General features: G+C 41.8%; 1 protein-coding gene across 1 annotated transcript in view; it reads left to right on the plus strand.

The window, feature by feature from the left end:
- The window catches only part of fubp3 (far upstream element (FUSE) binding protein 3), a 147,230-nt gene that overhangs the window by 30,657 nt on the left and 97,928 nt on the right, over nucleotides 1-18,645 (plus strand). The window contains 1 exon segment of the mRNA XM_084323998.1: nucleotides 2,617-2,728. Coding sequence (XP_084180124.1) covers nucleotides 2,617-2,728 — 112 coding nt within the window.

The following is an 18,645-nucleotide window of genomic DNA, read 5'->3' on the forward strand; positions in this document are numbered from 1 at the left end:
TGAGCTAACTGCTGAGCTAACATGAAGCTAACTACTGAGCTAACATGAGCTAACTGCTGAGCTAACATGAGCTAACTGCTGAGCTAACATGCAGCTAACTGAGCTAACTAAGAGGTACGCGATTGATTGATTGACATGTATTCCATAATATGTAAAGTACATGTGGTCCTCGTTTGGATAATATGTAAAGTACAGTTGACAGCTGCGTTGTATTAACGTTGCAATGTACAGGGAAAACGTTATGGCGTTGCGAGTGAATCGCGTCGTGATAATATACATGTATTCCATTTCGGCGACTGAGCGGGGGAAAAGAAAATGCGCATTTGGAGGGCGTTACCGGGGCCAATCAGGGCAAAATGCGGAAGCGCTCTTGCACTCTTCGGCTGGGATTAATATAGACTCAGACGGTACAGTGAGCTTGAGCTTTAAACTTTAAGTAAAATGTTTTGGAACTCACAACACGCAAGCTAAAACCCCTTCCTCTCCCAACTGTTCCTACAATTGTTTTATGTTTCATGATGATCATGAATACATTTATTATGTATTCATGTTTAAATATCAACATTATCTGTCCATCCTCAGTAACACACACACGCACGCGCGCACACACACACACAGAATGCCCCCAACCCTCCTCCTTCCCCTCTCTCCTGTTCTCTCACGGTTAGCTGCTTAGCTTAGTTAGCTTAAGCAGCCAACGTAACGTTAATTTAGATCTGCCCACGCGACGTGGGCATAAAGGAATGGCGACGATGCAAAGCATGTTAGATGCATTTGACCCGTTGCGGGGGGAAAACTGTACAGACTTATATCGGGTCGCAAAATAGACGCTCTGTAGCCCTGCTCTGCTGTACAGAGCTACACTTAGTTTCAGACTACTGGGCGCCGGCGGATATGACTCGTGGGATTTTCAAAATAAGAGTATCGCAATATGAATCGATCTTTTTACGTTGCATCGATCCTATTTGATTATTGATAATAGATCGATATATCGATCTGGATCGATGTATCGTCCCACCCCTAATCACTACTAGCCTAGTAGACTCAGTACTAGCCTAGTGGGCTCAGTATTATCCTAGTAGACTCAGTACTAGCCTAGTGGACTCACCACTAGGGGAAAGCATACAGGCATGGAGGTGCTACGCTACTAGAACCGCTTCAAACATCATACAGGACTCGGAGCAAAACTTGTCTGAGAGACATGGTCCACCATTTTGAATAACAGGATGGCTTTAATCTGATATGTGACATTGTGACTTTATTTTGCTACAGGCCTGTCTTAAGACTCACTTTGGCTTTGTCTGTTGTCAGGCAGCATATCGTAGGATCTCTTTGCTGCACGCTTCTTTTTAATTATCCTCTCACCTAGGGCTGGGCGATATGGAAAAAAATCATATCGCGATAACGATATGATAATTTTATTTTATTTCTCGATTATCGATAATTATCGAATTGTTATAAGTATAATTTTTTTTTTTTTTTTTTTTTTTAAACAACAGATGTATGTTTATTTTGCAGCAATTCTTTGTCATTGCCGCCATCTTTAGTGTTACATCCCCTCACACTCCAGTTCTCAGGCTGCAGCTGGTTTAAAAGCTAAAGTAAACCGGCTTCTCTGCTGGCTGTGGCTCCAGAGGAGTTGAACAGTTCTGGCTCTGCTAGTTTATTTTCGATCTTTTGGCGCTTTTTTGGTGGACAAACCACCGCACATGTGCACTGTGACTCGTGACTGGAGTCTAGTTCTGCTAGCACACATAGGCTACTGTGTACAGACTGTTTCAAAATGTATTTTAAATTAGAAGGCAAACAAAATAAATGGACAAGAGAAAAAGAAATCTGAATTTGGTCAGTATTGTCATTTGGACAAGCAAAGCCATTACTTTAAGTTGCAGGCAAGAAAGACAAGTCTGTCCACTGTCTCTGGTTTTAAAACTGCCCTGTTGCAGGTAAAAAAAAAAAAAAAAAAATTGATTTTTCGATTTTTTTTTTTTTTTCAATATTCGATATCGATTATTAAAATATATCGCGATATTTATCGTTATCGTTATATCGCCCAGCCCTACTCTCACCAAATCATAGACCACCACCAGACACTAGATCTTCACCAAAATGTTACTTCTTCCTTGTGCCATAATCAACCCGCCCACACAATTTTATTCCAATTTTGTCTCTAGCCAATTGTTATCCTGGAATTATCCTGGTAAGACAGACACTCAGACAGCTAACTCCATTGGAGGAGATAAAATAATGGCCTAAATGGTGATGTTTTGACCGTACAGTAACCATTGATATATTAAGACAACAGAACGTTATTCCACTACACAGTGTAGAAAATGGCAAAAAATATAATGCAAGATATCTGAAGGTGGTTGCATAGGACTCTACTTTTTTCCCATTGCCTCATAAGTTTTCCAAATGCACACCAGCTTTTCGATGGGATAATGATATGTTGTGGAAATGGCGCTGAATGAGCATCAGTGGAGATTAAGAGGAAGCTTTCCCCCCTTCTCTAAGAAAGCTCTGTAAAGTTGACTGGTTTTCTATGTTTGCAGATATAGGCTACATATTGACTCTCCCTCTCTTTCCCTCCCTCCCTCTCTTCCTCACTGTGTCCAGATTGCAGCGAAGATGGGAGGTGATCAGATGCCCCACATGAACAACTCCTCTCCAGTCGTAGACCCCTCTCTCTACGGCTACGGAGGCCCGAAGCGATCGTTGGACGATGGAGGTAAGCCATCATGTTCATCATTGCTCATGTACACACTAGGGCTGTCACAATATATTTTTTAAATCAAATTCGATATTCTTTGCAGAATTGTAGACTAGTCCAAATTCGAATTTCAGTGTCAAAAAAGGTCTTTAAAATTGCAAGACTAAAAATAACCATGACCAGGGCAGTAATTATTTGGACCGACTCACCCACCTGCTGTCGTCATTGATGAAAAACAATCCGCCGGAGCATCACGTTCTGTCGAGCAGAGAAATGTCCAGACAGCAGCGTGATACAAATCCCATAATTATGTGCATTTCCGAGAGTCCGAAAAATCCGCTGTCCCTCATATTAGCAGGGCTCTCTTCCTCACATCGTTCGCATCGGCTAGCCTGACGGCTATTATGAATGTGTCGAAAGATTCCAGCCAGTGAATGCACAATCCAGGCAGGGCGAGGAACGGAGAGAGATGTGAGAGTAAAGAATCCATAATCCTGGTCGCCAATATTGTGTATAATAACTTCACAAGATAAGACGTTCAAACACTTGCGCCAACTGCCGACAACAACACTTTGCGACATGGCAGCATGTCGCAAAACCCACGTGCCGTATTAACACTTTGAGTGCCACGCGTATCGCTTATCTATACCCCTAGATTTTTCCGCTGTCGTTTCACTCTTTGCGAAGCTGTGTGTTTTTTTTTTTTCTTCTTCCCCTCCTTTTTCCTCCGATTTTCTCCCATCCCAATGTTAGTAGTTATGCCAATTCCCAATCTCCTTCCTGGTCGCTGCGCACTTACCCCCCACAGTCGGTCTGGGAGAGTGGAGGCTATCGCGTGCTTCCTCCGACACACGTCTAGCCAATCAACCGCTTCTTTTCACCTGGCAGCGCGGACTCTCACTGAGAGGGTGTAACGTGTGGAAGGATCACACTACCCCTCTTAGATCCTATCCGCGCTGAGCAGGCGCCCCGACCGAACTGTAGGAGTCGCTGTTTACAATGACCCGGACCCACCCCGCCAGCTTTCCCACCCTCTAATACTGCCAATTGTATTAGTGTGAACGGCCAGCCAAGCTGGTGACACGCCGGGAGCTGGATTCGAACGGATGAATCCAGCGTCTCCGGCGTTGCTGACGAACGCAATCTCCGCTACGCCACCTGACCGCCACAGCTGTGTGTGTATTATAGCTGTGGAGACATGGTGTGGCTCATTTTGACAAACATTACTTGTAGTGCAACATGGGAATAATAGTTTGTTTCCACATGCTGTAGTTTGTAGTTTATTACACGCTAAACATTGCGCATTTCCAAGATAATCCAGTATTTTTTCATAGATCGTGAGCAATAAGCCCAAACCGTTCTGGTTGATCCCCTGAAACCCCAAATACTCCAAAATAAAAGGTATATGACATGTATATATGTACCTTCACAAAATCATCAAGGGGGGGGGGTCGTTTTAACTCAAAACTGTGATCGTGTGAGTGGAGTTTCGAGGCGATCAATGTGAATTTCTGTTCCAGCAGGAGAGGGGCCACTACAAAAAAAAAAGAAAAGAGGCTGTATCAACCCCAAGCCATTGCAGTTCAGACACGGACGATACTGCCACCTGGTGATAGTCGATCGGCATTGCAGTTCTAGTGTATGTGAATGTGCCACAGTGATGCAGATCGCTCCGGGCAAGTCTGTAGAGCGGGGATCAAAGTAAAAAGATCAAACAATCCAAAAACGTAATATCTAGTTTTTGGCACTCAATGTTTAACAATGTGTTAAACGCACAGTCCGTTTTTATTATTTTCAAATTCAAATTGCTACGTTAATGTTCGAATCTGGTGTTTTTATGTAAATTCGAAATTTTATTCGAATATAATGTGACAGCCCTAGTGTACACGCACACGCACACACACACAGGATATTACCCCTACTTGAAGCTACAATGTGTAAGATTTTCTGGTTTGAATTTTGCTCCAAAACATGTATCCAGTATTAATTTAGTCAACGAAAATGGTGACCTTAATTTTCATCCATCCAACCTGATGTTATCGTTGGGAATGGGTCTGAGCTCGCAAAAGGTCAAATACCGCCGCCTATCGTCTCCCGGATGGTATTGCACATCATGTTGGATTGGCTGGGACTGCATCAAAAAAAGAAGTCCGGTCCAGGTTTTACTTCTCGGGCATGCAGCTGGATACTATTGCATTGAGTCCCCCCACTGGGAGCATCGTGGATCATTGTGTTTTGGACTATAACGTTGGATCAATGGACGCGATCGATATTTGGAATGGCGATCAGGAATTGGATTAATCTTTTTGCATGACATCAGATGTGAGGTAAGGCCTTTATGTTACGAATCTTGGGGTAATCAGTAGGGGTGGGAATCACCAGTTTCATCACGATACGATATCGATTCTTTGGACAACGATACGATATTTGCCGATATCACAGTCTGCCACGATACGATACGATTTGATTCAGGTGCCTGCGATCGATATGAGGCGATATTATGTGCCCATTTAACACAATCGGTCACATTTAGATCAACTAAAAAAAGGCTACGGAAATATCAATTGTTTTTATTTTTGAGCTCTTCCAGACATTTAAATGAAAAACAATATATTGAGCTTTAAACTTTAAGTAAAATGTTTTGGAACTCACAACACGCAAGCTAAAACCCCTTCCTCTCCCAAACTTCCTACAATTGTTTTATGTTGCATGATGATCATGAATACATAATATATCAACATTATCTGTCCATCCTCAGTAACACACACACACACACACACACACACACACACACACACACACACACACACACACACACACACACACACACAGAATTCCCCTCCCCCAGTCCCCCACAGAAAGGTAGACTGCCCCCACCCCTCCCAAGTCCCCTCTCCTCTCACGGTTAGCTGCTTAGCTTAGTTAGCTCACGCTAACGCAACGTTAATTTCGGTATTTAACGTGAGGTGGGCATAAAGGAATGGCGAGGATGGAAAGCATGTTAGATGCATTTGACCCCTTGTGGGGGAAAAAACAACAGGCACTTATTTCGGGCAAAATAGGCGGACTCTGAAGCATTGCTGTCTAACATCTACACACACGGAGCTGCGCTGAGCTAATGTTGTTGTTCTGGCCGGGGGCGGATGTGCTCACGAGGGGATTTTCAAAATAAGAGTATCGCAATATGAATCGATCTTTTTACGTTGCATTGATCCTATTTGATTATTGATAATAGATCGATATATCGATCTGGATCGATGTATCATCCCACCCCTAGTAATCAGATGTTCCTATCACCGCCATCGGAGTGTGTGCACGTGTTGTGTGTGTGTGTGTGTGGGTGCGTGTGTGTGTGTTGTTCGCACCGACCAAAGTACAGAGAAGCGATTTTTCAGACCCCGCTTCTCTTCGTACATGAGGACACATATACTATCGATAATCTAGCGTTTATTTGAAAACCGTTAATAAATCAGCAGAAAAATGACAACGTGTTTTGTAGGGGTGGGACGATACATTGATCCAGATCGATATATCGATCTATTATCAATTATCAAATAGGATCGATGCAATGTAAAAAGATCGAATTGCGATACTCTTATTTTGAAAATCCCCTGGTGAGCATATCCGCCCGGCCGCAACAACAGTAGCTCTGCGTGTGTAGACGTTACAGTATAGCTCCAGAGTCTGCCTATTTTGCAACCCGAAATAAGTGCCTGTTTTTCCCCCCCCCACAACGGGTCAAATGCATCTAACATGCTTTGCATCCTCGCCATTCCTTTACGACCACGTCGCGTTAAATACCGAAATTAACGTTGCATTAGCATAAGCTAACTAAGCTAAGCTGATCAGAGCCATATAGAGAGAACAGCAGAGGTCCATTAGGGACTGGGGAAGGGGGGGGGGGGCATTCTCTCTGTGTGTCTGCGTTTGCATTCTCCCTGTGTGTGTCTGCGTTTGGAAAGAGGGGTTTTACGTGTTGTGAGTTCCAAAATGTTTTACTTAAAGTTTAAAGCTCAATTTATCAAAACGTGGCACTTTACAGTGACCAGGAGGTCTATTTGTATTAAAAACAATAAATAGTTTTTAATTTAAATGTCTGGAAGAGCTCAAAAATAAAAATGTCAAATGATATTTCTGTTGCCTTTTTTTAGTTGATCTAAATGTTACTGAATGGGCATATAATATCGTCTCATATCGATCGCAGGCACCTGAATCGGATCGTATCGTGGCAGACTGTGTTATCGGCAAATAATCGATATCGTATCATATCGTGATGAAACTGGTGATTCCCACCCCTAGTGTTTTGTGTATTCCACTAAAGGGCTATTATCATGTCTTTCTCTGGTATTACTAGAAATCTCAAACTATACTCATATTTAAAACTGAAATGTACAGATGAAAAAACAATCCGTTTTGTACATGTTGACTGGAAGCAACTCATTGACGATCACTGTTATTTAGATCTATTGCTATTATATTTGATGTGTTTTATGCACTCGCAAATAAGTCCTATTCTCCATTGGCTATAGCGTTGGCACGGAAGGGCCATCTGCAGAGGGCGCTGTTGGCCCGGAATGAGTGCACATGTGCGGTGGTTTGTCCACCAAAAAAGCGCCAAAAGATAGAAAAGAAACTAGCAGAGCCAGAACTGTTCAACTCCCCTGGAGCCACAGCCAGCAGAGAAGCCTGTTTACTTTCGCTTTCAAACCAGCTGCAGCCTGAGAACTGAGTTTGTGAGGGGATGTAACACTAAAGATGGCGGCAACGACAAAGAATTGCTGCAAAATAAACATAAATCTGTCAAATCAAAAAAAAAAAAAAAAAAAAAAAAACTTATAACAATATCGATAATTATCGATATCGCGTGATATGATATTGTTATCGATATTGTTATCGCGATATCATTTTTGACCATATCGCCCAGCCCTAAGTTAACATGACTAAATAATTCATGCAATGTCGTTGACTACAAACGACGACACAAAATGTAGTTTACAAAATAAAATATTGCCAAAATCTCTTACGAGACAAAATAATAATTTTAGAATAATTCATGTTATTATTAGTGCAGCAGTCTTGTATGCAGTGGGCTTGGACTTGGCAGAATGTATTGTTGAAAGACGAGGAGGAGAAGGGAAGCCCGCTCAGCCCGGGGAGAAATGTGTGAAACCTGTGACAGGTCCGTTGTTGTGTTGGGGAGTGGAAAGAGGAAGAAGGTGAATAAAACCGTTATGTTGATCACCAAACTCAAGTCAAGAACCGTTTCCACTTCTTACTGTCCAACGGCGAATGCTGTCTTAACTATACTTTGAAACTAACTGCTACGTTATTTTTAGCATTAGAAACTAGATAGCTGTCAAATCATCTCTAATTCATTCTTGCATTCCCTTTACGTCTCACGCTGGACACTAATGCAGGAAACAATCCCACCAATGTAACCGAGGAATAGTCCGCCTTTACTTTCAAACTAAAGTAAAATAAAATCACAGGAGAATTGATCCATGATTATCAACATAAAGGTTTTATTCACCTTCCTCTTTCCACAACACAACAATGGACCTGTCACAGGCGTGCACCCTACTCTTCCCCAAAACAAAACCCCAAGAGGGTGCGCAACTACACCTAATAACGTCAGCATCAATAATAACACAAAACACGAAAAATAGATAAAGGTAACTAAATATGATAAACGAGCATTTGACACAGGACTAAGACTAAAACTAAAATAAAAAATAGCTGACAATATTAACACTGCATGTATCAACATGGACACACTGACTTGGTCTACTGCGAGTGAGATTCAGTGACCAGTGTAGCGGCAGTGCAAAGACATTCCATTCTGAAGTTTCACAGAGAGGCTTGCCCTTCTTGCCAATCGGAGAAACTCGAAGGGAATATCATTGGAATAAGAACTTTTTTAGTGGTTGAATCTATTCGACACAGTCCGGCAATGATGACAATGTAAATTAACATTGTATAAGGGCGAGCCTCTCTGAAACTTTAGAATGGAATATCTCTGCTCTGCTGCTACACTGGTCAATGAAACTTGCTCACAGTATACTGAGTCAGTATGGTCACGTTAGGGGTGGACGGTATGGTCTAAAATTTATATCACGGTATAATTTGAAGCATAGACGGTAACGGTATATATCACGGTATCAGTGTTTCCGTTAGAATAATTTTTTTTGCCTGATAGGCAGGCTATATAAAGAATGACATCCTCAAGGCATGTAGATTTATAATATTTTAACTTAAAACTAGGCTACTTTTGCGTATAAAGTCATTATATTCCAAATAAAATAAGTCCCGAGTCGAGACTCCGTGCTGCTCCCATTGCAAACAGCCTGGATTTTGCTAGAAGCATATGTAGCTGCAGAGCCGCAGAGCCAGTGGCTCTTTCAGGTCGTTCAGCCGTTGGGTGGGGGGGCGCTGTTGAGCGGGCCTGTGACCAGACCTGAAAGAGCCACTGGCTCTGCGGCTCTGCAGCTGCATGCTATTTCGCAAATCCACTGCTGCAGCCGTCCTCCCGTTATCGTTATCATAACACTACACACATATCATAATGTTTACAGCAAACTGTAGTTGATCACCAGGTATGTTTTATTAACGTAGAATAATTCATATAAGAAAAACGATAGGTAAGATCTCTTACCTTTCTCCACTGGTTAAAAATGCCAGGAACTGAAATTGAAACTTGCTGTGCGCCGCGGTGATATGTGTTTATTATGAAATGACAATTGCGTGTTGACACGCCCAGTGCGCCCACTGCGCGAAGCCTCCTAAATAACTTTTTCCAGTTTGCACATATCTATTATCTATGACTAATTCTATCTATTTTTAGGGGCAAATGCGATTGAAATAGTCGCGCTGTGGTTACATGACGTCATTGCTATTTTAGAGCTGCTCTACCGGTTAAACGGTATAGTCAAAATCCATACCGTAGAGCAAATTCATACCGTTTATACCGTATACCGTTTATACCGTCCAGCCCTAGGTCACGTTAATTAAGATATGTTTTGGAGCTAAATTAAGAAAAAAAAAGAAAGGAAGAAAGATCTTGCACATTGTATTTTTGTGTTAAAATAAGTGTTAAATAGCTCTACATTATGACAGCCATCACTGATATAGTGTTTTGGTTAGTAACATGGGTCTCCCAGACCAGTCCCTTCGCTCTGCAGTAAACGGTAAATACATTTCCTGGCATCCCGTTCCCACTTCATCCAATCTCAGGAGAGGGAACCCTAGATATTTTCACTTATTTCAAGAAATCTTGCCAAGCCAGGTTTGCTTACTGCACTGGCAGATTATTTGACACATTTGCTTTAAAACGATTTCTTATTTTTGTTAGAAATTTTTTGCAGTGTGGAGTTCTTTCTGCTGATTGGATAAAGTGGGAACGGGTCAGAATTATTTTGTGTTTACTGCAGAGTGGAGCAACTTGGAGACCAAACACTATATAGGGTTGGGCATCGTTTGGATTTGAACGATTCAGGTTCCGATTCTCCATTTCGATTCCTGTTCTAAACTATTCTCGATTCCGATTCTTTGAGGTGCAGGTCAAAACAGGTCACAGCTTATTTCGCAGGAGATTCTCTCTTTTTTTTTTTGAAAAATCTTAAAAAAAATTCATACTATTCACATTGTCAGTTGACTTGATACAGTTTAATTTGGTTGCTGTACTGTAACTAGGGTATTAATTAAGTAAATTAATTTATTTTTTATTTTTTTAGAATCGAAATTAAGAATCGAAATGCAAATATCGCTGCTGTCGGGACAAAACCTCATAACTCCATTTTTTTAATATATATATTTTTTTATATGAATCAACTCTGTAGATCATCCTCCATATGTGTGTGTGGGTTTTACAAAGTTTAAACAATGGGAAAGCATTAAACCGATCATCTGTCTAAACCTCCTAACTCTATTCACCCTCAAATCTGTGTTCGTTTTTCTCATCTTATATGAAAATTATTTTCATATAACTCGATATCGATAATTATCGTCGATATAATGTCTGTCAGGTTTAATTAACTTATTATGCCCGGCGCCGATGGACGTGCTATTAATAGACTTGTTTTGCTGCTGCGAATGTCTCGAGAGTCGAGCTGATGTCGTCATCAGTCCGCGCACGTTAGCAGTTAGCCAAAGCAAGCGGAGTATCTCATGACAATGTACTAATTATGACCCTAAAATACTCTGTTCCGCCCCAATACATTGCAACAACGTCCACCGTATACCCCACACTACTATAACAGTTACCCTCAGAATTCAAAACACACACCAACTCGGCAGGTAAACTGTAAAATAGCGCCGTGCAAGCTAATTAGCCTAGCCAGCCTCGTTTCCGAGCGGTGTATTCCATGACAATGTACTAAATATGACCATAAAATACTCTGTTCCGCCCCAATACATTGCAACGACGTCCACCGTATACCCCACACTACTATAACAGTTACCCTCAGAATTCAAAACACACACCAACTCGGCAGGTAAACTGTAAAATAGCGCCATGCAAGCTAATTAGCCTAGCCAGCCTTGTTTACTGAGTCCTACCTCCGCGTCTCCTTCCGGGTCTCCTTCCGCTGTCGGCCATCTCCTTCACTGATTGGTTGTTAGTGCGTGTGCTCATATCCAAGCTTGGAAAATCGATATATCGAAACTTTGCGACCACGTTTCATGTTTATTTGGAGGAAATAATTTATCGCGATAGTTATCGTTATCGTTTTATCGCCCATCCCTAGCTATGATATAGATTAGATTTGGGAATACTAGCGTGTACAGGCAAGAAACGGCAACGTTTATAGTAGAATTGACGTATAAGGCTATTACTCAGCCTTTCGGGAATTACCCCAGACCACGCTATAACTATACTTATATTCACCACGGTATAACACGGGAACGTATGGTATGGATGAGAAAATGTATTCTTTTTCACATATTGAACGATAGATAGGTGATGTCAAATGGGCCATAGTATTGTATCCATAGCTATAATATAGTTATAGCTCTACTAGGGCTGTCTTAAATACTTCGAAGCTTTGAAGCTTCGTTCGATGGCATGAGCTTCGAACATAAAAAAATATATATATTATAATGTTTTTATTTTTTTTCCCTCCCAAATGCATCTCCAAGGGAATATCCCTTGGAGTTGTACATGACGGCGACGCCACACAAAACATTAATAAGGCTATGCCTATGCTGCTATGACTAATGTGTTACCAAGTTGGCTAATTTAATCATCTGCTTTTGTAGGTGCATTGTCTGATATAATTATAAATTAAATATAATATAATTGTTTGCTTGATAGACGAAGGTTGCAACATAATTATGTAATGTCATGTCGTTGGCTGTGAGAGCAGCCTCACTGCACCCAGGCAGCGCAGCCGAGTGAAACCTTGTTGGCTGCGTCACAGTCACGAAAGGGGCTACTTAATTAATCCAATCCACTTTATTTATAGAGCACATTTAAAAACAACAAAGTTTACCAAAGTGCTGTACAAGTCCCACAACATAAGATAAAAAAAAAATATATATATATTATAATTAATATAATTAATTCTTTTTTCTCGAAGCTTCGAATTAAAATCGAAGCTCGGCCCCGAAGCTTCGATTGCCAAAAAAAGCTTCGAAGGTCAGCCCTAAGCTCTACATACAAGGTGATACACTCCTATCTTTTAAAGTGTGGCATTGCTACGACGGGCCCCGTCTAATTCCTGGCAGACAATGAGTTAACTGGCGTCCCCAAAAGTGGCCATTTTTCAACTTGAACTTGAGGACTGCATACTTTTTTTGCAAACCAAAATACTATACTTTATACTTATAGCACATGCATGAGCCCTGGTCTCTTTTGAAAGATAACATTCTGAAGTTTCTGATACAATAAAGAAAATCCACTTTTAGTGCTAATGAAATAGAGTAATTACACACTGGGTCCATAGCCTGCCCTGAAGTATTGTGTTAGTACATGTCTAAATTTTATAAAAACCTGTTCAGAAATTAGTTGTATAGAGCGGTTTTGGTAAAATGTGAGAAGAAAAAAAAGGTGCCGGTTTCCATTTTTTCAGACTCCAATGCATTCAGCAAATGTTTTACTTCCTGTGTGTGGCTAGCACTGCCATTATCCACTGCTACTAGGGATGGGCATTTTTAAGACAAATCCAGATGGATTGATCGCATGCTATACTCGAGTGATCGTGTATTACTCGTAAAGGGAAAAAAAACTAAAAGAAAAAATATATACCGTATATATATTAGAATTTTATTTTATTATAAAAAAAAAGTTTACTTAATTTTGTTCATTCACATATATGTTTAAGGAAACCAACAAACGGTTATGGGCTTGGGCTATGACCTCTGCCAGTGGGTCTTGGACTTCCTGACTGGCAGACCCCAGGTGGTGAGAGCAGGCAACTGCACCTCCTCATCCATCACCCTCAACATAGGGGCCCCCCAGGGCTGTGTTCTGAGTCCCCTCCTCTACTCCCTGTACACACACGACTGTGTGGCTCAGCGGAGTAGCAATACAATCGTCAAATTTGCTGACGACACAGTGGTGGTGGGCCTGATCTCTGCCAACGACGAGAGGGCCTACCTGGAAGAGGTCAAGGTCCTGGCGGGATGGTGCCAGGAAAACAGCCTCTCCCTGAACGTCAGCAAAACAAAAGAGATGATTGTGGACTTCAGGAGGTCGGGGGTCAAGGACTACAGCCCCCTCAGCATCGACGGGGCACCGGTTGAGAGAGTCAACAGCTTCAAGTACCTCGGAGCCCACATATCCGAGGACTTGAAATGGACCATACACATTAACAGTGTGGTGAAGAAGGCACGACAACGCCTCTACTTCCTCAGGCGCCTAAGGAAGTTCCAAGTCAGCCAGAAGATCCTTAAGAACTTCTACTCATGTACAATAGAGAGCATCTTGACCGGCAACATCACCTCCTGGTTTGGGAATAGCACTGCAAAAGACCAAAGCAGACTACAAAGAGTGACACGTTCAGCCGAACGCACAATTGGAGGGGGGCTCCCCACTCTCCAGAACATTTACAACAAGCGTTGCAAGGGGAAGGCTAAGAGAATTATTAAGGACTCGAGCCACCCGAACAACTGCCTCTTTGAACTGCTGCCGTCAGGCAAGCGACACAGGAGTCTCAAGGCGAGCACAGAAAGACTCAGAAGTAGCTTCTATCCCCAGGCCATCAGGCTGCTAAACGAACAATGAATGAACACTACACAACAACAACCACCAAACACACATAGCACACACATCCACACGCACACACTCACTTTAAACAAACACACTGTAGCACCCACTACACACACTTTATAGCACACACCCACTTTAAACAAACACACTGTAGCACCCACTCCCCACACTTTATATTTATGGATGAAGGATTGCACTACAACTCGTACACCTTACTGTAAATTGTACCTAAAATTGTACCTCATCCCACTTCTGCTTTGCACTAGATAGTACTGTACATTAGTACACTGCATAGTATTGTGTATTGTATATTATATGGTAACTCAGAACATTGTACATATGTCTATACCGAACAACTGTGACCTCATTCTTCTTCTAAATTCATGCTATATTATGTTATTATGTTATTGGATACTATCTTGTCTAGCACAGTCTCTGGAGCGTAACAGTAAGAAGCATTTTGTATGAAAGTATTCTGTACTTCTGTATGACAACTATTAAAGAACTTGAACTTGAACTTGAACTTTATAATCTTACACACATGTGAAACAAATATGTAAAAAAAATTATAATAAAAAAAAATTCATTTTTTTAAATAATTTAAGATAGATTTTTCTCATAGCTAAGGGTAATCGATTACTCACGCCCATCCCTAACCGCTACCACCACCACATCCTTCCAAAAACTACTACCAAACTACTACTAGATCCTTCCAAAAACAACTAAAATAGATTCGGATCAGAATCTGAATTACTACCAAATCTGAAATACTGCCAAATCCTTCCTAAAACTACTACCAAAATACTACCAACAACTTCTTTACCCTCCTCTTTCATTACCTACTCTCCATTTCATAACTCCCATCTTTATGCCACTGCAGATTTAAAATTGTCTGCCCAATTTCTCAAGCACATTTGCCAATTTGCTGCATAGCAAACAAGTGTTTTTTATCCTCTATTCAGCCTCATCTTACAAGCTTATCTCAATACAGACTAAAGTCACTTCGTTCTGACTCATTTTGCTTTTGGCCTGCTATATCTTTGCACACAGTGCATGAAGCTTTTGATGCGAGTTGCACAGCATTTGTTCTTTATTAATTGCATTTTCTTCATTCAACCTGCCTGCCAGCCGGCCAAGTTTCATCTACACAGTATTGCCTCTGGTCATCCTGCACATCACTAACGTGCATGCACAGTTACATTGCTGGTCTCTGGTCATACTTCACAAACGTGCATGCACAATACATTGCTGGTCTCTGGCCATACTTCACTAACGTGCATGCACAGTTACATTGCTGGTCTCTGGTCATACTTCACAAACGTGCATGCACAGTTACATTGCTGGTCTCTGGCCATACTTCACTAACGTGCATGCACAATACATTGCTGGTCTCTGGTCATACTTCACAAACGTGCATGCACAGTTACATTGCTGGTCTCTGGCCATACTTCACTAACGTGCATGCACAATACATTGCTGGTCTCTGGTCATACTTCACAAACGTGCATGCACAGTTACATTGCTGGTCTCTGGCCATACTTCACTAACGTGCATGCACAATACATTGCTGGTCTCTGGCCATACTTCACTAACGTGCATGCACAGTTACATTGCTGGTCTCTGGCCATACTTCACTAACGTGCATGCACAGTTACATTGCTGGTCTCTGGTCATACTTCACTAACGTGCATGCACAATACATTGCTGGTCTCTGGCCATACTTCACTAACGTGCATGCACAGTTACATTGCTGGTCTCTGGCCATACTTCATTAATGTGCATGCACAGTTACATTGCTGGTCTCTGGTCATACTTCACTAACGTGCATGCACAGTTACATTGCTGGTCTCTGGTCATACTTCACTAACGTGCATGCACAGTTAGGGCTGGGCGATATGGAAAAAATCATATCGCGATAACGATATGATAATTTTATTTTATTTCTCGATATCGATAATTATCGAATTGTTATAAGTATAATTTTTTTTTTTTTAACAACAGATGTATGTTTATTTTGCAGCAATTCTTTGCCGCCATCTTTAGTGTTACATCCCCTCACACTCCAGTTCTCAGGCTGCAGCTGGTTTAAAAGCTAAAGTAAACCGGCTTCTCTGCTGGCTGTGGCTCCAGAGGAGTTGAACAGTTCTGGCTCTGCTAGTTTATTTTCGATCTTTTGGTGCTTTTTTGGTGGACAAACCACCACACATGTGCACTGTGACTTGTGACTGGAGTCTAGTTCTGCTAGCACACATAGCCTACTGTGTACAGACGGTTTCAAAATGTATTTTAAATTAGAAAGCAAACAAAATAAATGGACAAGAGAAAAATAAATCTGAATTTGGTCAGTATTGTCATTTGGACAAGCAAAGCCATTACTTTAAGTTGCAGGCAAGAAAGACAAGTCTGTCCACTGTCTGGTTTTAAAACTGCCCTGTTGCAGGTTAAAAAAAAAAAAACGATTTTTTTTTAATTTCGATATTCGATATCGATTATTAAAATATATCGCGATATTTATCGTTATCGTTATATCGCCCAGCCCTATGCACAGTTACATTGCTGGTCTCTGGTCATACTTCACTAACGTGCATGCACAATACATTGCTGGTCTCTGGTCATACTTACAAGATACAAGATTCCTTTATTGCCACACAACCAGGTTGGTGGTATTCTTGATCGGTACAGAGTGTAATAGCTCTACAATACATGAAACTGGAACATAGACACAAATGGATACATAATACAGTACAAAATGACACAATAAATACAGCACGACACGGCACAACATAAACACACGGAAGAGTCAAGTCCATCAGGTCAGGAGCTTGGTTAGTGTAGGGGCGGAAGGGGGAGAGGGGGGCCAAGGGAGTTCAGGGTCCGAATGGCGGTAGGGAAGAAGCTGTCCTTGAAGCGGGTGGTTTTTTGAAAAGATGGACTTGAAGCGCCTACCTGAGGGCAGGGGCTGAAACGGGGGGTGTGCTGGGTGAGAGGGGTCCTTAGCAATTGTTCTGGCGCGGGAGGTGAAGATGGAGTCCAGGGAGGGAAGGTCACATCCTATGATTTTGGAGGCCTTGTTAATGATGCGCTGACGTTTTTGAATGTTACTTCACTAATGTGCATGCACAGTTACATTGCTGGTCTTGGGTCATCCTGCACATCACTAATGTGCATGCACACAGTTACACCCACTCTTGCCCAGTCCAATCCTTTCTGGATGGAACTCGCTGAGCAGGCTATACTATAGCCATAATGTGGTATTAATAAACTTTAATAGTATTTATCTATTTATCAAGTGCTAAACACAACAATAAGTACAATGCCACTTGCACATTGATAGTTGGATGTTTTGTCTGTATGCTATGTTAATTATGTGTTGATGCACCACAAAATGCAATTGAATATCCACTTCCAGTGCACTTTTGGTAGCCATGCTGTGCGATGTCCACTATGCAATAATGTTAGTGTGATGCTAAGGTCCTCTGGCTACTAGCTAACACTATTATATAACACCTAAGACACCATTTGCTTCTTAGGACATCACTGGTTCTAAGCCCACTGTGTGGCCCAGTGACCTGGAACAGACAGTAAGTAAGCTGAGGTCAAGAAAGAATGGTAGCAGATCCTTTAATTAGAGCAAATCCTCTTGGGCACTTTGTCTGTGTGTTTACATCCACATTAAAATTAGAGTATTATCGGGCGCCAGGGTGGTGCACCACATACAGCACTGCGGTGCAACACGGCCGTCCCGGGTTAGACTCCCAGACCCGGCCACCTTTGCCGAATGTCTTCCCCCATCTATCCTCCCATAATTTCTCTCTCTCTCTGCCGGACTGCCCGGAAAAAAACAATAAAATATCTACCAAACATAATTTAAAAAAATAAAGAGAGAAATTAGAGTATTATTCTTTGATTTAGAGTCGGTGAGTGATAATGATGTGACTATGAGAAACCTGAATGTGATAGATGTCCTGACTATGAGAAACCTCAGATGGCTGTCCTGACTATGAGAAGCACTTGGTGTAATGATGTGAAGTGGCTAGATGCTGTGCATTTGTAGTGCAGCAGGGCATTAGCGAGGTGCCAGTGATGACTGACAGACGGCTCATTGTACTGGTAGTGCATATATTCATTTGTGGGGGAGGCGACCCACCACAATATCACACAGGCCCACCACAAATAGATTTCCCAAATGGATAGATTTCCATTAACGTGCTACCTTTCCGCTGCTCGATGCCCTGTAGAAGTCTGTGGGACACACTAGTAGGATTAGCTGTCTATGGCAGCTTGGGAAGATGGTTAGGCTATTATTTTTATTTTTATACAGACTGTAAAATATATTTACTAAATAAAACTTTATTTTATAGTTGCACCATTTCTAAAGGATCAGTGTGTTTTAATAGGAACCATTTGTGTAGCCATCTCCCCTGGAGAGCAAATTCAGTAGTAGTAGGCCTTTACGGCATTCTCTGTTTCACATTCTGAAGCACTCGTGGATATATTTTTGTGTGATAGATGACGGACAACTGTAGCACTGAAAAGGTTCACCTGCGCACCTGCTTCAGTTCACAGGGCTTTCCTCTAGTTTTTCACCTCTGCACCTGCTTCAATTCACAGGGCGTTGCTCTCGTTAACCACCTGGCCACCTGTTTCAGTTCACCAGACTTTCTTCTCATTAGCCACCTGGGCACCTGCTTCAGTTCACCAGGCTTTCTTCTCATTAGCCACCTGGCCACCT

The sequence above is a fragment of the Notolepis coatsorum genome, assembly GCF_963971535.1.
Source record: "Notolepis coatsorum genome assembly, chromosome: 11".
NCBI lineage: Eukaryota > Metazoa > Chordata > Actinopteri > Aulopiformes > Paralepididae > Notolepis > Notolepis coatsorum.